The sequence below is a fragment of the Peromyscus maniculatus genome, chromosome 1 (assembly GCF_049852395.1).
Source record: "Peromyscus maniculatus bairdii isolate BWxNUB_F1_BW_parent chromosome 1, HU_Pman_BW_mat_3.1, whole genome shotgun sequence".
NCBI classification, from domain to species: Eukaryota; Metazoa; Chordata; class Mammalia; order Rodentia; family Cricetidae; genus Peromyscus; species Peromyscus maniculatus.
Genome location: NC_134852.1, coordinates 30,060,589 through 30,082,853, shown reverse-complemented (window position 1 = coordinate 30,082,853; position 22,265 = coordinate 30,060,589). Strand labels below are relative to the sequence as shown.

Sequence of the window (22,265 nt, the reverse complement as noted above, 5' to 3'; positions counted from 1 at the left end):
CTAAGCCCATACACATATAAGTGTTTTCAAAGGAAAGATTATTTTAACAAATCTTATTGTGTGTGTGTATGTGTGTGTGTGTGGCTAGGGTTGGAGACAGGATTTTCTCTGTGTAGCCCTGACTATGACTATCCTGGATCTTGTTCTGTGGACCAGGCTGGCCTTGAACTCAGATTCATCTGCCTCTGCCTCCCAAGTGCTGGGATTAAAGATGCACACTACCGCGCCCAGCTGAATTTATTATCTTTAGTTGTGTCATTTGTGTGTGTCTCTGTGTGCTCGTGCACATGAGTGAAGGATGAAGGTGCCGTGGAGGCCAGAAGAGGGCATGAGATTCCCCAGAGCTGGAGTCATAGGGCCTTGTGGGCTGCCATGTGGGTGCTGAGTCCTAGAGCAGCCAGTGCTCCTAAGCACTGAGCCGTCTCTCCAGCCCCAGCTACTACTCTGAGCATCTTTCACACCACTTGAAGTTCTTTGCTATGGCGATAAGCCATGAAAAAGAAATAAGGAACAACCAGTGCACAGAGTCTGGTAAGTGCTGTCAGGTCTACATTCAAATCACCCATCGGGGGACTCGTCACCCCTGCTACTGTACCACCACCACCACCACCACCACCACACACACACACACACACACACACACACACACCCGGCCCAAACCACCACCGTCCTTGCTTGGAGTGTCCCAGAACCTCTTAGCAGATCTCGATCTTCAAGTTCACTCCCTCCTCTGTGACTCCATCTCCTGCTCAGAGCCCTCCCAAGGCCTCAGTGAACGTCACAGGCTCTGTGGTGACGCGGCCGACTCGCCAAGCTCCTCCCTGAAGTGGTATTTCTCCCCAGCACCATCACACACCTGACACAGCCAAAGTGGCATCGTGGTGGCCTTCCTCCCACCCAGCAAGCCGTGCTCCTGACCTCAGGCCACAACCTGCTCTTTACGCTGGAAATCTCTGTTCCCAGTTACCTGTGGGACTTTATTTCTCGGCTCTGGCCTTTTCTCCATGTTGTTTGTTTGTTTTTATTTCTCAAGACAGGAGTTTCTCTGTATAGCCCTGTCTGTCCTGGAACTCACTCTGTAGACCAGGCTGGCCTTGAACTCAGAGATCAGCCTGCCTCTCAAGTGCCAGTGCTGGGATTAAAGGCGTGTGCCACCACCCGGCCCTGAGTCACTCTGTCTTAATGAGGATTCTCTGACCTTGTATGGAAGGAAATTTGGGGGGGGGGTGAGACAGTAGCTCAGAGATATTGTGTATGCCTAGAGCGTGGGCAGCCCTGGGTTCAATTCCCAGTACCCATCCTGCTCCAAAAGAAAGAAAGAATCTAGCACATTCTAACATTTCTCTGCCCCCTTTCAAGATTTTTCCTCTTGCCAGGCAGTGGTGACACACGCCTTTTAACCTCAGCATTCGAGAGGCAGAGGCAGGCAGATCTCTGAGTTCTAGGACAGCCTGGTCTACAGAGTGAGTTCCAGGACAGACAGGGCTACACAGAGAAACCTGGGGCGGGGGGAGATGTATGTGTGGCTGTGTGTGTGCAGATGTGCTTGCCCATGGATGTACACGGGCAGGCTGAAGATCAACACGGAGTATCTTTCTTCTCTACATTAGTATATGTGCTGTATGCAGGGGTGCCTGTGCGTGTGCAGGGGTGCCTGTGTGTGTGCAGGGTACCTGTGTGTGTGTAGATGTGCTCGTGTGTGTGTGTGTGTGTGCTCGTGTGTGTGTGTGTGTGTGCAGGGGTGCCTGTGTGTGTGCAGGGGTGCCTGTGTGTGTGCAGGGGTGCCCATGTGTGTGTACAGGGTGCCTGTGTGTGTGTAGATGTGCTCCTGTGTGTGTGTGTGTGCAGGGTGCCTGTGTGTGGGGGTGCCCATGTGTGTGTGCAGGGTGCCTGTGTGTGTGTGCAGATGTGCTCATGTGTGCAGGGACCTGTATATGACAGGTGCTGGTGTCCAAGACTGTCCTCCAAGCCTAACTGTCCCCTCCAGAAGCTCCACTGTGGCCTGCTTGAAAAGACAACCCCAGCTGGGCTTCTTAGCCTTTGGCTTCCCCCACAGAAGGAGGAGACGAGGAGGCCATGTGCCCCTCACCTGGTGTCCAGCAACTCCTCCCAAGCAGTTGTTGGCAGCTCTGTCCTAACTGCCCTTGTGTCGAGGAGAGAGCCCAAGCATGCAAGCTGGTAAGGACTAGGGAGGGCTCCATGGACGCAGCCATGGGGAAGCTATCACCCCTCTGCTGCAGACCTTCCAGTGGGGTGACTCCTGCTCAGAAACTGAGCCCAATTAACTCTGGTTCCTCTGGGTAAACTTTGGTGGGATGGCGTCTTGGTTTGCCACTGGGACCATAGCGGAGGGGCAGACATGTCGTCTCCCAGGGGAGAGATTTGAGCATGGGGTTGACATAGGCATGGGTTGTTTTGGGCTCTTTTGGGGGGACCCCCACCCAGCTCCCACAAAAATGCACAGAGGCCTTTTCTTACTTATAAATGCCTGGCCTTAGCTTGGCTTGCTTCTTGCCAGTTTTCCTTAACTTAAATTATCCTGTCTACCTTTAGCCTCTGGGCTTTTCCTGTTCTCTTACTTCTGTAAATCTAAATGTTTATTTATTATGTATACAGTGCTCTGTCTGCATGTATCCCTGCAGGCCAGAAGAGGGCACCAGATCTCACTGCAGATGGCTGCGAGCCACCATGTGGTTGGTGGGAATTGGACTCAGGTCCTCTGGAAGAGCAGTCAGTGCTCTTAACCTCTGAGCCATCTCTCCAACCCCCACTTCTGGAAATCTTACTCTTATTCCATGGCTGGCTGTGTAGCTGGGTGGCTGGCCCCTGGAGTCCTCCTCCTTCTCTGGCTACTTCTTATTCTTCTTTTCTCCCAGATTTCTCCTTCTATATATTCTCTCTGCCTGCTCTCCCTGCCTATTTCTTTCTCCTGCCTTGCTATTGGCCATTCAGCTCTTTATTAGACCATAAGATGTTTTAGACAGGCACAGTAACACAGCTTCACAGAGTTAAACAAATGCAACATAAACAAAGTAACACATCTTAAAATAATATTCCATAACAAGCATTCCATCCTTACAATCTGCACATTATTGGTGGCGTTGTTATTAGTTGTTGTTACTATTATTACTTAAGACAGTCTCTCACCAAGCCTGGAGCTCAGGGTTTTTGCTGGATTGGCTGGGCTGGGAGCCCTGGGGAATCCTTCTCTCCCTAAACTGGGACAAGGCCAGAGGGCAGCCAGCCCTTCAGTCCACAGGATTTTGGCTATGGGAGCATGCAGCCAACCTAGGCATCTTAGTTTTTGAGACAAGATCTCTCTCTCACTGAACCTGGAATGTGCTGTTTTCGTTAGATCAGCGAGCCATTCAGCTCCTGGATTCTCCTGCTTCTGTCCCCCCAGCACCATGCTTACAGGCATGCCTTGCTGCACCGAGATTTACAATGGTGCTGGGGACTTGAACTCAGGTCCTCATCCATAGGCATCTTCCCAGTCTACTTATTAAAGGAATTTTTTTTTCCTGTTTTGGCTTTTCAAGACAGGGTTTCTCTGTGTAGCTCTGGCTGTCCTGGAACTCTCTCTGTAGATCAGGCTGGCCTCGAACTCACAGAGATCTGCCTGCCTCTGCCTCCCAAGTGCTGGGATTAAAGGTGTGCACCACCGCCGCCTGACCAAGGAATTTTAATATAGACTTTAAGCATGATGGTAAGAGAAAGACATACAGGAGCGTGCATGTGGATGTCCCTAAGAGTTGCGGTTGATTGTCAACTTGACAGAACCTGGGATCATCCAGGAGACTCACCTCTGGGCATACCTGTGGGGGTTATCTTCATTTCCTTACCTGAAGCAGGAATATCTGCCCACTGTGGGTGGCAGCATCCCCTGGCTGGGATCCTGGACCAGGTGGAGCAAGCCTTCATCCTTTTCTGCTTCCCGTTGTGTTGTGGATGCAATGTGACCAACTACTTCAAGCCCCTACAACATCAACTTTCCCTCCATGATGAACTGCACCCCAAAACCATGGGCCAGGATAAACCCCTTTATCAAGGCATTTTATCGCAGCCCCAGGACAAGGGGCTAAGACAGCTGCCTCTGCACCTTGTGTTTATTTATTTTGTTTAGAGCTGTCTTCCTACACTAGCACACATGTAAGCTTCATGGAAAGAGGTGGTGAGGGTTTGTTTTGTTTGGAGACAGGGTGCTGATACGCCACTATGTAGCCTAAGGTGGCTTTGAATGCACTGTGGAGCCCAACTGACCACAAACTCAGAGCAATCCTTCTGCCTCAGCCTCCCAAGTGCTGGGTTATAGGCGTGAACCACCACTCCAGGAGGTAGGGAAAAACTAGGGTGCTCAGCTGGTCAAGAACAGAGTTGAGAGGGACTGAGAAAAAGGACCAGTGGCTAAGAGCACTTGCTCCAGAAGCATGCATATCTGGGTTCCAATCCCCAGCACACATAGCTGCATATGCCTGTAACCCTAGCGTAGGGGGTGGGGAAGACAGTAGAGCCCGAGAGCTGGTTGGCCAGCCAGCCAAGCAGAAAGGCAAACGTCTGGTTCAGTGGGACCCGGTCTCAAAGCAGTAAGGCAAAGGGCAGTTGGGGCAGCGGGGGGGGGGGGGGGGGGGGGCACAGGAGAGGATGTCAGCAACCTACTCTGGCCTCCTCATGAGTACATATGATTACACTGTGTGCATGTACTATTTACACACACACACACACACACACACACACACACACACACACACAGAATAGAAGTTGGGGCTGGACAGTGTCTCCAACCAGGACCTGGTTGGGTCCAAGTTGGGGGTGAACCAGCCAACAGGCAGAATCTGTAGTTGATGCAGGAATGTAGCTGGGTCTAGGGGAGGGGTGGGGGGCCACGGGTAGGTAGTGGGTGGGGACAGAGGGGGGGGCTGAGGGCCTGACACCCTTCCCCTTCTATCCCTTCTCCAGAGCAAGAGTGCTAAGTGCATGCCGACCTCCCCTGATAGCTGGAGATCTATGTACAGAACTATCAGAGGCCCTGGGGTACCCCATCTATGCAGGTGACGGCCCCATGCCAATCTCCCGCGTGGGCACAGTGTCTGAGCCGGTCTTCTCCGGACGGCTCGAGTGACCAGGCATGTCTCGCTTGCACAGTGAACCCTGTATGCATGGTTAACCCAAGGCATGGTTAAGCCAGTTCCCAGTTAAACTGTCATTAAAATGGGATACTGTGCTAGCTGCCCGGGCCTCTCCCTGGCTCTCTGCCGCCCTCTGTTGGAAATCCTGAGAAGACGGGATGTTGTTGCCTGTGGGAATTAAATCGAAACAGTAACAAACTACGGACCTTAGTGAGCGTCCTTCCACAATGCGCCGCCCCAACACCTGTCTGCCCTGAGCCTGGTTCTGACCCTTCATAATCTCCGGTTCTATTTTTTCAAAAATTACTTATCTGGGGTGGGGCACAGTACTGCCACCTGGAGCTTATGGGTGATCTAAATTTTTATTTTAAATTTTTTTGTGGTCAAGGGGCTAGGTCTCAGGTAGCCCAAGCTGGCCAGGAACTCCCTGGGGATAACCTTGAGTTTCTGTTTTCTAGGATTACAGACCTGTGCCAACGCTCCATGCTGGTTTGTTTGTTTGTTTGTTTGTTTTAGGGGGTATTATATCATTTAGGGGGGTGTTATTACATTTTATTGGAGACAAAGTTTCTCTCTGTAGCCCTGGGTGTTCTGGAACTCGCTCTGTAGACCAGGCTGGCCTCGAACTCAGAGCACTTTCTGCCTCCACCTCTGAGTGCTGAGATTAGAGATGTGCTAGAATGGAGTTTCAGGCCAGCGAGGGTTACATATAATAGACCCCGTTGCCGGGCAGTGGTGGCACACGCCTTTAATCCCAGCACTCAGGGAGGCAGAGACAGGGGATCTCTATGAGTTCAAGACCAGCCTGGTCTACAGAAGTAGTTCCAGGACAGTCAGGGAAACCCTATCTCAAACAACAAACAAAAAAAAATCTGTGTGTGTGTGTGTGAGTGATTGTGCTCATCTGTGTGTGTGAGTGTGTGTGTGTTTGTGTATGTGTGTGTGTGTGTGAGTGATTGTGCTCATCTGTGTGTGTGCAGGCACACATGTACCACAGTGCCTGTGTAGAGGTCAGAGGACAGCCTTGAGTCCTTGCCATCTACCTTGTTTGAGACAGAGTCTCCGGTTCACTGTCGCCTACACCAGGTTAGCTGACCCAGAAGTTCCTGGGAATTCTCCTGTCTCTGCCTCCCGCCTTACCAAAGGAGCACTGATTACAGATGCCTCCAGTGCCTGGCTTTATTTTTTTTTTTCTGAACATAAAAACAGGTTATAATTCAAAAGTCCAGGGTTATTTGAAACTGGAAAATATTTTCTCTGTAGAAAATAGTAAAAATGATAACATTTCCCAATAAGCCCTTTTAAGCCAAATAATAGCTATATTATTCACATATAAATATTGATTAGATTCTGGGATACAGAAGAAACCTATCTTCATCTGTTCAGAGAGCTGTGTTTTTCTTAAGTTGTTTAAGTGAGATTCCTATTTCTCTTCCCCTTCACTGTTTGATTTTCCAGTGCCTGGCTTTTTGTGAGTTCCCGGGAGGATTCGAACTCAGGACCTCACACTTGTGATTCACCCACTGGGGCCCTTGGTTCTGACATCCTAGAAGCTTGTCTCCATCTACGACTGATCAGAGATGACCCACAGGGGACATAATAACACTGATTCACACGGCACGGGAACCCCAGGAGATTGAGGCCACAGTCTCCCTGCTCAGGTTCTGCGCCTCACTAATGTGCATCGTCCTCTTTCTCCCGCCTCAGCCCCTTGGTGCTGGGGTGGATGCTCCGGCACCACCATACCAGGTGCATGTTTCCCGGTAAACAGTTCATTTTGTACGAAAGAAGCTTAGATAATTCGAAGACCGAAGGCCAGCTTATGTTTTTCACTGTGCAGATCCACATTCCCATCTGGTAGCTAGCTCTCCCTCTGGCCCCAGGCCTTCCTGTGACATTCCGTGGACTGTCACGGCAGATATGTCCTGAACCTTCGGTATGTCTGAATGCCCTGCTTTGTCTCCTGCTTTGAAAAAAAATCTTTAATTGGGCCATCCAGATGGTTCAGTAAGAAAGGGCTCCTGCCAACATGCCAGACCTGAGTTCCATCTCCCGATCGATCCCACATGGCGGAAGAGAACAGACTCTGGTCCTCTGATCTCCATGTGCACCGTGGCACACACACAGACACACACACACACACACACACACACCACACACTCACACACACACACACACACACACACACACACACACACACACACAAATAAATAAATATGTAACACAAATATTTAAAGGGTAGGGTTGGCTGGGCAAAAAGGCAAGTCGTGCCTTTTTATTATTTATTATTTTTTATTTTTTTAATATTGTTTATATTGAAATATTACAAAGTATTTTCTCTGACCACAGCGGAAATCAAATTCAAGAGGATATCTCAAAACACCACAAGTATTTGGAAAGTAAATAGCCTGGAGGTCAAAAAAGGAAGTTAAGAAAATAGGAATTATATAAGACTAAAATGAGAAGAAAATCGGAAGGTGGGGGCTAGTGAGACGGCTCGTGGTGGGTAAAGGCATTTGCAGCCACACTCAAAGCTCCGAGTTCGAGTCCTGGAACCCACATGCTGAAAAGAGAGAAATTGTCTCTGACCTCAGACGTTTGCGCACAATACATAATAAATAAATGTACAGAAAGAAAAAAAGAACCAGGCATTGAGGTACATGCCTATAGTCCCCATACTTGGAAGGCTGAGTCAGGGGAATCAGAAGTTCAAGGCCAGCCTCAGCTGAGTATGGAACACCAAAGATTCTACATCCAACAATATCTAAGCTTATAGACCTGAAAAGCAGGACCCCCCCCCCATGTGTGTGCCGTGGGGCACTGTGGGCAAACCTCAGGGGCTGTCTTTAGGGTTCTGTTACATACCCAGCTCCCCACAGATAGGGAGTTTGGGGAATATTCTAGATCAGAACAGGAAGGCCACCTCCAGTCTTTTTGAAAATATGCATTTATTTGTTTATTTCTTTAATGCAAGCACACACATGGAAGTGTTTCTAAAATTTCTTCCTCCGGGGAGTTGTAAACAATGTCTACCTCCTCCCAAGGTCCCAGCAACAAACTGAGGTACATTCTGCCAAAGTTCACCTGGGGACCAGAGGCTTGGTTAGGGGTCCTCGAAGAGCAGGGGTGAGGGGCTGTGGTCAGCCGCCACACTGGAAGGTCTGCGCCCAGCCGGAGCGATGATGCCCTCACGGCTGCATAGAGGGAGCCCCCAAGCCCCTGGTCCCTCCCCGCCACCACGTGCCGCTCCCGAGGCCACGTGCATTTAGGGCAGAATTGCATACAGCTGGCTGGGGAGGGGCTGCCGTCACCCTTGTGGTGACGTTTTTGTGTCTGTCCAGCCCAGTTCCTGGATATGGTAGTTGTCTGGCTTGTTGGACGCTCCAATAGGTAGTTCAGAGGGCCAGAGGACAACTGGTGAGGGTTATCTCCTCCTGCCCTGTGAACCTGAGGATCACACTAAGGTTGTAAGACTTGGCGGCCAGTGCCTTTACATGCTGAGCCTCTCTCCAGGCCCTGGGCTCCGATCTTTAATCTCATACACAGCGTTCCTTTGGGCCACAGAAGACTGCACAATATACCCTTTGCCCATTGGGTTTTTTTTTTTTTTTTTTTTTAGTAATTCATTTATTTTTATTTTATGTGCCTTGGTGTTTGCCTGCATATATGTCTGTGTAAGGATGTCAGATCCCCTGAAACTGGAGTTACAGACAGCTGTGAGCTGTCATGTGGATGCTGGGAATTGACCCCAGGTCCTCTGGAAGAGCAGCCAATGCTCTTAACCACCAAGACATCTCTCCAGCCCCTGTCCATTGGTGTTTTGTGATTTCCTCTAACAATTTCGATGTTACCCAAGTGCTCTACCACTGAGCCACACCCCCAGCCCCTCACTGGGGGATTCTAGGCAGGGGCTCTACCACTGAGCCACACCCCAGCCCCTCACTGGGGGATTCTAGGCAGGGGCTCTACCACTGAGCCACACCCCAGCCCCTCACTGGGGGATTCTAGGCAGGGGCTCTACCACTGAGCCACACCCCCAGCCCCTCACTGGGGGATTCTAGGCAGGGGCTCTACTGCTGACCATGGCCCCAGCCCCTCACTGGAGGATTTGAGGTAAGGGTGTAGCCACTGAATTACACCCTTGACTTGCTTCTTTGAGATGGGATGTCACTACCCCCCAGGCTGGCCTTCAACTCACAGGCCTCCCATCTCAGCCTCTGGCGTGGCCCTTCATCTACCCCCGGCTGGCTTTGGATCCTGGCTCCAGTTTGTTGATGGAGTAAATGATTGTGGTCTCAAGCCCAGTCAGAGAGTCTTCTCTCTTCCATTTCTCTTCCCAGAAGTGGTTGGGCCCATCTGAGTCAAATCCCACTCTGTATCCGGCTTCGTCCATTCACGTGTGACACTCTCAAGGCTAATCTGAACTGAGTCGGGTACCGATGCTTGATGTCTCTCTCTCTTTAGAGATTTACTTACCACTCAACAAGTTTGAAGTTTGATTTATTTACGTGTTTGGCCAGCAAGTATGTCCATGCATGCCTGCTGTCTGGGGAGGTTAGAGGGCGGCGCTGGATCCCCTGGAACTGCAGTTATAGGCAGTGTGAGCAGCCATGTGGGTGCTGGAAACTGAACCCAGGTCCTCTGGAAGAGCAACGAGTTCTCTGACTGCCAAGCCATCTCTCCAGCCATGTTCATTTATTTATTTATTTGTTTGTTTGTTTGTTTATGATTACATATCTATTTGTGTGTAACTGTGTAAGTGAGTCTGGGCGTCTGAGGATGCCCAAGGCATCGGATCTCCCCGAGCTGGAATTACAGGCAGAAGGCTGCCCGATGTACGCGCTGGGAACTGGGAACATGAGGATGATCCTCTGAAAGTGTCGCAAAGGCCTTTTACCCTGGGCCACATCTCCCCAGCCAGGCCCTTTTACTGTTTTGAGACAGGGTCTAGCTTTGTAGCCCAGGCTGACTTGGAATTCATGGAGATCAGGTTGGCCCCCAACTCATGGCCCTCCTGCCGCTGCAATGTCCCCAACTGGGTAGTACGCCTGTGCCACCGTGGCTGCCACTGGCCTGTCATTCCTCTTCACGGACATATGGCACTCCGGGGCACATATATGCACCCCAGTGTCAGGTACTGCACATTTCCGGGGTTTCACCCTGGATGAAGTGGCCCAGGTGCCGTGTCAAAAACAAAAACAAAACAAAACAAAACAAAACACCAGGGCGGTTCATGTATATAATCCCAGCACTTGGGAGCCCGAGGCAGGAGAATGGAGAGCTAGACTAGCTTAGGCTACAGGCAAGATCTTGTCTCAAAATAATAGCTGGGCATGGTGGCACACACCTTTAATCCCAGCACTCAGGAGGCAGAGGCAAGTGGATCTCCGTGAGTTCAAGGCCAGCCTGGGCTACTTGGGAAGACCTTAGCCAAAAAGGGCAGTGAGAATCTACATTCCATTTGTTATTAGGTGTGTGTGTGTGTGTGTGTGTGTGTGTGTGTGTGTGTGTGTGTGTGTTTTCTTGGGTCCAGCGGCTCACACTCGGTCTGTTAAGCTTGGTGGCAGGCACCTTTACCACAATGCCATCTCACTGATCCCACACACCCCTTTTGTGTGGGGTGTGGTCTTGAGATGCAGTCCGGTCTGGCCCTATGCCTCTGTTATTTTGCCTCAGCACCCAACCTGCTTGTCACCAAGCGTGAAGAGAAGAAGGCCGCTTCTCAGTGATGGAACAGGGACTCAGAAAACGACAAAGCATGACCACGCTGAGATGAAATACATGTGTAATTGTGCAAGCGCCCACCAACGCAACAGCCTGCCCAGTCAGTTCCCCTCTCCTGTACGTCAATGACATTGAGGTGTCACTTTCAGAAGGTCAAGGAAGGAGGCGGGACATCCTCTGGGCGTCTCACGGACAGAGAGAAGTTTAGCAATTTCCCAGGAGAGACAGGAAGCACAACCCAGAGACGGACAGCTTCCCTTCTGAAGCACACAGCCGGAGACTCGTGGAGCCTAGGGCCCCCATGTTGTTGCCAATGTCCAGAGAGACGTGCGTGAGGTTCCAACCCCGGCCCCCGGGCTGACCCCTGGCTGCCTCCTCTTTCTGACTTCTCAGGGAAAAAAAAAAATAAAATAAAACACAACCCAGGCCAGGAAGCATCCATCACAAGCCGTCCAGCTGAGGCCGGAGGGGCAGAGGTCAGCAGGGAGATGACCTCAAGGACTAAGTGGGGACTCGGATCCGGCTGGGCTCCGGCTTGAGAGGCTGGAAATTTTCCCACCCTGAGACTTTTCCTGCATCAACCCAGGAGGGCGCCCTGGATGCCGCCGGCCCAACCCCCCAGCTCCTTCCTCTCTGGACAAGGCTCCCCTCGCTAAGCATGGATGGGGAGGGCCGTGCCAAGGTGGCAACAGGGAACCCAGAGCGTCAGACACCGGGATAAATAAAATAGAGGTGTCCGGCTCAGAGCGGTCGAGCGCCTGCCTCGGAGCCACACAGATCAAGGACCCGGGATCAGCGGGCAGCTGGGCAGAGTCTGGCCTGCTGCGGCTCCTGTGCACGTTCGCTGTCCTCCCTCGGAGTTGGACCCCAGCCCTGGTGGCCTTGGGTGTGTGCAAAGAGCGCTTGGCCCCGGGCCCTGTCTGCCCTCCCCTGCGCTTGGGACTCTGCCCTTCCTAGTGTTAAATAGAAACCTCTTTATTCTAAGTATCTACCATTCCTTAGTACGTTGGATGGGGGCCAGACCTTGAGGTGAGGGAAGAGGAGGTGGGGCGGGGATATTTGTGTAGAGCCTTCCAGAAGGCTCCCCGCCATGCTGGGCTATGGGGGAGGAGGGTGCCGGGAATGACCTCGGTGGCCTGGGGGGGGAGGGGGGGAGGACTCTTCACTCATCCCGGCCTCTGTTTCCCTTCTAGGGGGGACACTCCGGGCTGGGTGGGCTAGCCAAGGCACCTCCCGTCCCGGAGGCCCGCGTCTCAGGCCAGGGGTCACGTGGGAGGGAGGAGGGTGGATCAGCAGCAGCATGGGCACCAGCAGCCTCAGCGCTGGGCTCTGGCTCGAACTGACGACGGAGGCCGTGGCCGCAGGGGCAGACAAGCCAGGCTGGGCCTGGCCAGCCGGGAGACCGGGAGGCGCCCCAGGAGGAGAGGGAGGCCGAGGCAGAAGGATGAGCGGGGCACGGGGATGTCCGCAAAGAAGGCGCGGTCCCGAGCGGGTGATAGGGCACCACCTTCAGAGAGTTCCAGGTCCCGGGCCACCGCCAGAATCTCCTGACGGGCAGCTGCGTTCCGCAGTCCTCTGATGTCCAGGAGGGCTGCCACATGCTTGCGCCTGCAGGGAGAGGCGCACAGGGGTACTCACCGGAGGGTCCCGGGATCCAGGCGGCACCCAGCCCGTCCGTGCACCCCGCGTGGACTCTGGAACCCTGTCTCATCTCCAAGTGCCATCCCTTGTTCCTGTCTCCTGTGGCCATTTCCACATTTCCCAGGTGGAATCTTCCAGAACGCTCACCTCCAAGCCCAGTCGGAACGTCCTTTGGTCCGGCGTCTCTAATCCTCATTAATTTAGCTTTCAGTCTTCACCCTAACTTACCTCACCAGTCTACTCTTCAAAAGAATTTTTACGGTAATGGAGACTGAAGCAAGGATCTCACGCCTGGAGGGTTCTAGGCAGGGGCTCTACCACTGAGCCACACCCCAGCCCCTCACTGGGGGATTCTAGGCAGGGGCTCTACCACTGAGCCACACCCCCAGCCCCTCACTGGGGGATTCTAGGCAGGGGCTCTTCCTCTGAACTGTGTCTCTAGCCTTCCTTTTAGGTTTTATTTTCAGACAGTCTCACCAAATTGTCCAGGTTTGCCTTGAGCTTCTGATTCTCTCAGCCTCCTGGCCAGCAGGCTTACGCACCTGTGCTGCTACTTCCTGACCTTGGTCCAGGCGGACTCTCACTTGGTGGACACTGCGGCACACCCAGCGGTCCCACTGTCCTCACTCAGCCTAAGAGGGTCACCCCGCTACATCCCAACCCCCTCTCTGCAGGTCTGGATCTCCCCCACCTCGGACAGCCAAACCTCAACTCACTTCATTTAGATCGGTCCAGACCCATCCCCTAGAACACACCCACTTTACTCCTGACACAGTCCCCCAAAGGGGCACCTCTGGAAGTCCCAGGACAGGGTTACAATTCACGGTCGAGTCATCCTTGAGTTCAAAACCAACTGTGTTCTGCAAGACCTCATCCTAAATCCCAGCTACTGTCTCCACTCCACCTCACTCAGCCAAAACAGACCTCCAAAACTGATGTGATAGATCGGGCCTGCGATCCCAGCCCCGAGGCAGGAGGATTGCCACACATCGGAAACCAACCAACCCAGGCTGCCTCAGAACAAACCCCAAACGAGGGCTGTCAAGATGTCTCGAGGCACTGGCCGCTAAACCTGAGAGCTGGAGTTCAGAAATCCCTGGGAATCAATCACACGGTGGAAGGAGAGAAATGACCCCTTGCAAGGTGACCTTTGACCCTCACATTTGCCCAGTGGCATGAGTGCTCCCCACCCCCACAACTAAAACCTAAGAATAGTAAACAAAGATGCCGGGGTGGCACGCCTTTAATCCCAGCACTCGGGAGGCAGAGGCAGGCGGATCTCTGTGAGTTCCAGTCCAGCCTGGTCTACAGAGTGAGATCCAGGACAGCCAGGGCTACACAGAGAAACCCTGTCTTGGAAATCAAAACAAAACAAACAAGCAAATAAATAAAAATCTTACTTTTACTATTTCTACAATCCCCCTATGGTGCTGTGGATGGGACCCAGAACTTTATGTGTGCTAGGTGAATGCTCTACCACTGAGCCATATCCTCAGGCCCTCACGGGGAGATTCTAGGCAGGTGCTGCCCACTGGCGACATCCCTAGCTGTCATTTAAGCATTTAAATCTTTCAAAGTCACTTTCTTTCTTCCTTTTTTTTTGAGTCTAGTGCTCTAGATAGCTCTGGCTGTCCTGGAACTCACTCTAGCCCAGGCTGGCCTCGAACTCAGAACTCAAGAGGTCCACCTAACTCCTGCCTCCGGAGTGCTGAGATTAAAGACGTGCGCCACCACACCGGGCTGGACTGTGCTTGTTACAGTCTGACTGCCCTAGATAATGACGACGGTGAAATTCCCGCAACCAGTCCACAATCAGGGTATCACCACGCCTGGGCAGCAGATAAGAATGAGACCCAGGGAAGGTCCCAGCCAAAGGAAGTGGCCCACCTAGATTCGAACGAGCGTGCGCCCGCATGCCCGTGTGTGTCCCCCGTCCGTGTCCCCGGCGGCTCCCTGCGTGGCCAGCCCTTCCTGCCGCCGGGCGGCCTGCGCCCCCCTTGCCCTGGGCTTCCTGTGGCCGCTTGTTTGTTTGCGAGCTCTGGTGGCGGCGGCGGCGGCCGAAGGAGGGAAACCGTATTAAGAATGCCCTGGTCCCAGCAGGAAACGGCCGTCAGACACGCTCGCCGCCACCCTGCCTTGGCGCGGGCCAGGAAACGCTGGGACGGATGCCAGGGAGACCCGGGCCGGGCTGCATCTCACCTGATGTCTGGGTAGTCCCGCACAAGCACCCCGACCTCCACCTGGATGCTCGGAGTGTCCTCCAGCTGCAGGATCTCGGCCAAATGCGGTACCACCTGGTCCAGCCAGGACGCCTGGGACTCCTGCGGGGGCAAGGGCTCCAGGGTCACCCCATGCAAGCTCTCAGTACCCCTTCCGTGCTGAGCCCTGCTCTTGCCCAGGCCCTTCCCCACGTGTAAAAGGGCGCAGAAGGCAGACTCTGGCCAGCGGGTAGCTAGACCCTTTACTTATGTAAATCCGGGGGTTGGGTCACAGGATTTAAAACCCGCCAGTTGACCAGTTGGTGGTGGCACACACCTTTAATCCCAGCACTCGGGAAGCAGGTGGATCTCTATGAGTTTGAGGCCAGCCTGGTCTACAAAGCAAGTTCCAGGACAGCCAGGGCTACACAGAGAAACCATGTCTTGAAAAACAAAACAAGCCGGGCAGTGGTGGCTCACGCCTTTAATCCCAGCACTCTGGAGGCAGAGGCAGGTGGATCGTCGTGAGTTCAAGGCCAGGAAAGGCACAAAACTACACAGAGAAACCCTGTCTCGAAAAAGCAAAAAAAAAAAAAAAAAAAAAAAGCAAAAAGAAAAAGAAAGAAAGAAAGAAAGAAAGAAAAGCAAAACAAAAACCAAAAACCCTGCCAGCTAAAGCGGCACACTCCTTTAATCCCAGCATTTGGGAGGCAGAGGCAGGCGGATCTGTGTGAGTTCAAATCCAGCTTGATCCACCCTCCAGGACAGCCAAGGCTACATAGATAACCCCTGTCTCAAAACAAAACAACCCTAACCTATGCCATCCAGGTTTGGTGGCAGATGCCTATCATCCCAGCACGTGGGAGGTGGAGGCAGTGGGATCTGGAGTCCAAAGTCATCTCATCTTCAGCCATGACGAGTTTGAGTCTCAGTTGCCTGAGGCCTTATCTCCAAAACCAACCAAACAAACAAAAATGCCAACACTAGGTAGGCAGAGGCTGGGGGGTTGGGGTTTCCATATCCAGAGGTGTAGAACCATTCCAAGTCGGGGGTCGAGGGTCAGCATGTGCAAGGATTTGGGTTGCACCTTAGACCCTACCACCAAAAGCGAAAAGTGCAAAATGTTACCATGCGCAAAGCATCGCTAAGATGTCCTGAGGGGGTATTCTGTGCTCTCTCCTAGGGCTGCCCGGAAGCCCACGACAATTATCTTGAAAATGTTTCAATAAACGCAAACTCCCAAGGACACAGGCTGCTGGTGAGTATATGCCCCCCCCCCCCCCCCCCCGCGCCCGCCCACCCCACCTATGACAACTGGGGACCAGTAAATCCTTGGATTTGATGACACTTGGATTCAGAGGTGTTTTCTTTTACTTTTTTGAGACAGGGTCTCACTACATAGCCCTGGCTGGCCTGGGATTCAATATGTAGACCAGGCTTCCTGGCTCGTCCTTCACAGTGCTGTTATTACAGGATTACCATGCCCAGTATATCTTTTTTTTTTTTTTTTGGTTTTTTGAGACAGGGTTTCTCTGTGTAGCTTTGTGCCTTTCCTGGGACTCACTTGGTAGCCCAGGCTGGCCTTGAACTCACAGAGATCCTCTGGCTCTGCCTCCCGAGTGCTGGGATTAAAGGCGTGCGCCACCACCGCCCGGCAATATCTTTTTAATAATTTATTAACTTTATTTTAGGTGCTTTGGTGTGAAGGTGTCAGATTCCCAAGAACTGGAGTTACAGACAGTTGTGCGCTGCCATGTGGTTGCTGGGAATTGAACCCAGGTCCTCTGGAAGAGCAGCCAGTGCTCTTAACCTCTGAGCCATCTCTCCAGCCCTTATGGCTTTTTGCTTTAAGGAAATATTTTAGCCGGGCATAGTGGCTGCACTCACAGGGCAGAGGAAGGAGTTTGTGAGTTTGAGGCCAATTGGGTCGACAGAGCGAGTTCCAGGGCAGCCCGGAGTGCATAGAGACCATCTCAAAAACAAAACAAAAAATTATTGTATATGTATAGGTGTTCTTTCTGCACCGTGTGGATGCCTGGAGCCCCAGAAGCCGGAATACAGTGTTGGATGAGCTGCCACGGGGGTGCTGGGAATAGAACTTGAGTTCTCTGCAAGAGTAGCCAGGGCTTTTAACCCTAAACCATCTTTCCAATCCCCGCCCCCCCTTCTTTGGGGGGCTGTTTTTCGGTCTAAAACTCGCGATCCTCCTGCCCCAATCTCCCTAATGTTGGGTGGCAGGTGTGCACCATCACGAACCCAGTTTCTGTTGAAGGTCCGTTTCCAAGAGCCTTCCCTGGTTCTGCTTTGGAAGCCTAGCAGCCCACCCCCCAGCCCCACCCCCAGCCTCCGTTTCCCAAGCCCAGCCGGGCACTCACCAGCCGCCGAAACAGCCGCTGCAGCTGCGCGGCATCCTCTCGGAGCCTCCCGGCCACGCGGCTGCGGGTCCGCGCCGAGCGGCAGCGCAGGCGTCCGCGCAGCAGTGGTCGCACGTACTCCACCAGCGCCCGGCGGTGCAGTTCGGCCACCAGCACCTGGGGACAGTGGGAGGCCGGGACACTCTTTAGATCGCTCCAACCCAGCAGGTTCATGAGGAACCCAGGTTCCCCGCCCTGCGCATCCAAACCCGGCACTCACGACGCCCGACGGGAAGCCGCCCCTTCTCACCGAGTGCCCAGCTCCTCTACAGCTAGGCCCTCTACAGCTCCCTTATGCTGTCAGACCCTGAATCAGATACCACTCTCCCTAAAGCGTGCCCCACCCTAGGCTCCCCCAAAACTCTTCCTTGCAGGACACCCAACCTGGCCCTGCACCCTAGTTCCCAGGGGCACGTCTCCCAACTGCAGCCCCCAGATCCTTGAGGTGCCTCCAGACAACCGACACCCCACTTGATAGGGTCTCCCCCAGGAGGAGAGCACTCTGGGCATCTCCACCCTCGAGCCCTCCATCCGGTCAACGCACCTGGTAAGGCTCATCCTGCATCCTGCGCAGGGCCAGGGCCTGGGCGCCGAGTGTGCCCACGATGCCATCCAGAGCCTCGGAGCTGCTCAGCCACTTCCTGCGCATCAGCTTGCTGAAGTGCGGCTGGGTAGGACGGAGGGGAGGGGAGGGAGGGGAGGGGAGGGTCACAGCCTCCTCTCTCCACCCTCCCACACACCTCTTAGGAAAACCTTCATATCGGTTTTTTTTTTTTTTTTTTTTTTTTTTTATGCACACTGTAACAGGCTGGCCTTGAACTCCCGATCGCCCGGCCTCCATGTCCCAAGGACTGGGATTACAGGTGTGTGCCCCACTCCGGGCTGGGGACACTTCATTTAAACACTCCCCGAAGGGGAGAACAAAGGCTGTGTCGGGATTGAGGACACAGGAGGAGGAGGTGGTCCCTGCCCTGCTGGGACTCACAGACTGCCAGTGTCAAAAATGGCTTCCTGAGAGGGAAATCAGGATCAGAGGACTGGAGGATGCCAGACAGGGGAGTGAAGAGGGAGGGCTAAGCGCCCTCAAAGACGTAGAATTCGGACAGACAGCGCTTGTGAGAGCCGGCTAGAGAGCAACCCGGCTAGAGAGACCATTTACATGTGTCCAGGGAGCAGCGCAAAATGAAAAGTGGGAACACAAAGCTGGGTGTGGTGGCCACGTGTTTAATCCTGACATCCGAGGAGGATCTAGGCCAGCCTGGTCTACATAGGGAGTTCCATACATAGTGAACCCCTGATTGAAAACAGCAGAAATTGGGGACCCTCCTTCCAAAACCATTCGGACTTTCAGAACTGTGCTCATCGTCTTTATCATCATCATCATCATCATCATCATCATCATCATCATCATCATGTTGGTTTCTTTGAGACAAGGTTTCTTTCTGTAGCCCTGGCTGTCCTGGAACTCTCTCTGTAGACCAGGCTGGCCTGGAACTCACAGAGATCCACCTGCCTCTGCCTCCTGAGTGCTGGGACTACAGGTGTGTGCCACTGAGTCAGGCTTTATCATCATCATTATCAGTTCAATTGCTCCATCAGTGAATAATATCCTAATCATTTTCTTTTTCAGACAGAGTCTCATGTACCTCAGGCTAACCCCAAACTCCTTCCCTTCCTCTGTCGTCTACCAGCTTTCTCAGACCTTCCAGTGCCTCTGATTTTGTATCTCAAAACATACAATATGAGTAAAGATGAAGACCACAGACTTCTCTGGGCATGGAGACTCAAGCCTGGAAGCCTGGTATACGGAAGGGTGAGGCAGGAGGTCATGGGACTTTGAGGTCAGCCTGGGCTACATAGTGAGTTCCCGGCTAGCCAGGGCTACACAGAGAAACCCTGTCCCTGCCCCCTAACCACCCCCCCCAGCTTTAATCCCACTCTGAAGAAGCAGAGGCAGGGACATTTCTGTGACTTCCAAGCCAGCCTGGGCCACATAGTGAAACTGTGTCTAAAACAAACAAAAGAAGGATTCAGTGGGGGAGAGTTGGAGATCAGTGGTAGAGCCCCTGCCTAGAATCCTCCAGTGAGGGGCTGGGGTGTGGCTCAGTGGTAGAGCCCCTGCCTAGAATCCCCCAGTAAGGGGCTGGGGTGTGGCTCAGTGGTAGAGCCCCTGCTTAGAATCCCCCAGTGAGAGGCCGGGCGGTGGTGGCGCACGCCTTTAATCCCAGCACTCGGGAGGCAGAGGCAGGCGGATCTCTGTGAGTTCGAGGCCAGCCTGGGCTACCAAGTGAGTTCCAGGAAAGGCACAAAGCTACACAGAGAAACCCTGCCTCGAAAAACCAAAAAAAAAAAAAAAAAAAAAAAAAAAAAAAAAAAAGAATCCCCCAGTGAGGGGCTGGGGTGTGGCTCAGTGGTAGAGCCCCTGCCTAGAATCCCCCAGTGAGGGGCTGGGGTGTGGCTCAGTGGTAGAGCCCCTGCCTAGAGTCCCCCAGTGAGGGGCTGGGGTGTGGCTCAGTGGTAGAGCCCCTGCCTAGAATCCCCCAGTGAGGGGCTGGGGTGTGGCTCAGTGGTAGAGCCCCTGCCTAGAATCCCCCAGTGAGGGGCTGGGGTGTGGCTCAGTGGTAGAGCCCCTGCCTAGAGTCCCCCAGTGAGGGGCTGGGGTGTGGCTCAGTGGTAGAGCCCCTGCCTAGAATCCCCCAGTGAGGGGCTGGGGTGTGGCTCAGTGGTAGAGCCCCTGCCTAGAATCCCCCAGTGAGGGGCTGGGGTGTGGCTCAGTGGTAGAGCCCCTGCCTAGAATCCCCCAGTGAGGGGCTGGGGTGTGGCTCAGTGGTAGAGCCCCTGCCTAGAGTCCCCCAGTGAGGGGCTGGGGTGTGGCTCAGTGGTAGAGCCCCTGCCTAGAATCCCCCAGTGAGGGGCTGGGGTGTGGCTCAGTGGTAGAGCCCCTGCCTAGAATCCCCCAGTGAGGGGCTGGGGTGTGGCTCAGTGGTAGAGCCCTGCCCAGTGTTGGGAGCCCTGAGCTTGGTCTCCAGCTCCTAAAGGGTCAGGAAAGCAAAGCTCTGGCATATCCTGCTGCAGTGAGTGCTTTGGGAGAGAATACTGGAATTCTCCAGGACCCCTATTCTTCCTCTTCCGGCAACTGATGGGGTAGAGCTCCTTTGGACATGTTGACTCTGAACTCCTAGGCTCAAGGGATCCTCCTGCCTCAGCTTTCCTAGTAGCTGGAAGTAGAGGTGTGTACTGGCCCCCTATCTGTCTGGGTCAAGTCACTGTCCTGTTGCATTTTATTTTGTTTTATTGAGATGGGGTCTCACTCTGTGAGTCTGGCTGCCCTGGAACTCACTTTGTAGACTAGCCTGGCCTCACGCTGCCTCCAGAATGCTGGGATTAAAAGCACATGCCACCACAGCTGGCTGGCCAAAGGTACTGTATTTTTAAAAATATTTTATTTATTTATTTTTTTTTATGTGAACATTTGTTTGTGTGAGAGTGTTGGATCTCCTGGAACTGGAAAGCTGCCATGTGGGTGCTGGAAGTTGAACTCAGGTTCTCTGAACAGACAGTGCTCTAAACCACTGAGCCATCTCTCAAGCCCAAGGAATAATCAGGAACATCTCCCTAAGAATGAAAGAAGCTGGGCAGTGGTGGCGCACACCTTTAACCTCAGCACTGGGGAGGCAGAGCCAGGTGGATCTCTGTGAGTTTGAGGCCAGCCTGGGCTACAGAAAGAGTTCCAGCACAGTTAGGACTTCACAGAGAAACTCTGTCATGAAAAACCAAATGAAAAACAAACAAAAAGATTTGAAAGAAGCGAGGAGGGACCCGGGCTATTGGAGGAGGAGCATCCGAGCAGAGGAAACCGCAAGGTTGGGGCCCAGAGGCAGGAAAGCGTGTGCGGAGACTCAGAGGTTTCAGAATAGCTGACTGAGGAGCCTGGGGGCACAGCAGGGCTTCTGGCTTTTTCTGTCTGCGATCTGGGAGTCTAGGGTGGATTCTGAGCAGAGCAAGGGTACGTAGGGTCCCTTTATACTGCTACTGAATGGCTTTTTGCCTCCATGCGGTCCACACAGGACCTAACCCACTTATTACCTCACCCCCTCACGGCATTTAAGGAGGCCCGCGGTAGCTGGAGGAGGCTCTGGGGGCATGGAGGGGCATGACTTTGGGGGACCTCAGGAGGGAATAAGCCCTCTCTGGCTGGCATCTCTCTGCCCGTCCCTCTCAGCCACATCCTCCCACCTCTTCCTTCCTATGCCCCCCTTCTCCCCCTCGAAACAGTTCCAACATGGCATTCACCCCCAGCCCTCTGTTTCCCCGAACACTGAGTCATGGGGGGTGATGCCAATCCATCCTGGCACAGCCCCACCCCAGTCCCCGGTCTCACTCACCTGTAGTTCCTGGAATAACAATTCGGCAAGGACATGATGGCAGAGTCGGGTCACACGGTCCAGAGCCATGGCTGAAGCTTCCCGAGCCGGCTCACTTTCAGGGGGCCCCACCCTGGCCAGTCGCTCAGCCAAAGACCTGTGAGCATCAACGGGGTTCAGAGCCCAGCCCTTCCACCGTCTGAACGCCCCTGCGGGGGACCAGCTGGGTCTGGGGCAGCAGATCTGTGATCCCAATTACTGAGGAAGCTGAGGCAGGGAGATGTAAAGTTCAAGGCCAGCCTGGGCTACACTGTGACTTTAAGACTAGCCTGAATGGGGCTGGAGAGATGGTTCAGTGGTTAAGCGAAGCCAGGTTCAGTTCCCAGCACCCACATGGCCGCTCACAACCATCCATAACTCCAGCTCCATGGGACCTCACACCCTCTTCTGACCTCTGAGAGGACTGTATTTACGTGCAAACACACACACAGGCGCACGCAAGTGCACACACACAAAGAATAAATACTTTTTAAAAAGAAAGAGAGCCGGGCGGTGATAGCACATGCCTTTAATCCCAGTGCTCGGGAGACAGAGGCCAGCCTGGTCTACAGAGAGAGAGTTCCAGGACAGCCAGGACTACACAGAGAAACCCTGTCTCAAACAAACAAACAAACAAACAAACAAACAAACAAACAAACAAACAAAAAAAGACTAAAGGTCCATCCAATGCAAGGATAAAACTCTTGCCCAGTCTCCTAGGGCTTGGATTGGATCGCCATCAATGGGGGGGGGGGGACA

At 53.3% G+C, this 22,265-nt stretch overlaps 1 protein-coding gene across 2 annotated transcripts in view; it reads right to left on the bottom strand.

Moving 5' to 3' along the window:
- Positions 1-10,894: 10,894 nt before the first annotated feature.
- Positions 10,895-22,265, bottom strand: part of Exoc3l2 (exocyst complex component 3 like 2) — a 32,109-nt gene continuing 20,738 nt past the window's right edge. For both annotated transcript variants that reach the window (XM_076572932.1, XM_076572934.1), the window contains exons 8-12: positions 21,489-21,624; positions 17,648-17,770; positions 17,065-17,220; positions 14,691-14,812; positions 10,895-12,458 (exon numbers count right to left, since the gene is read on the bottom strand). In XM_076572932.1, the coding sequence (XP_076429047.1) occupies positions 12,167-12,458; positions 14,691-14,812; positions 17,065-17,220; positions 17,648-17,770; positions 21,489-21,624 (829 nt within the window). In that variant the 3' untranslated portion in view covers positions 10,895-12,166. The remainder of the gene's footprint in view (positions 12,459-14,690; positions 14,813-17,064; positions 17,221-17,647; positions 17,771-21,488; positions 21,625-22,265) is intronic.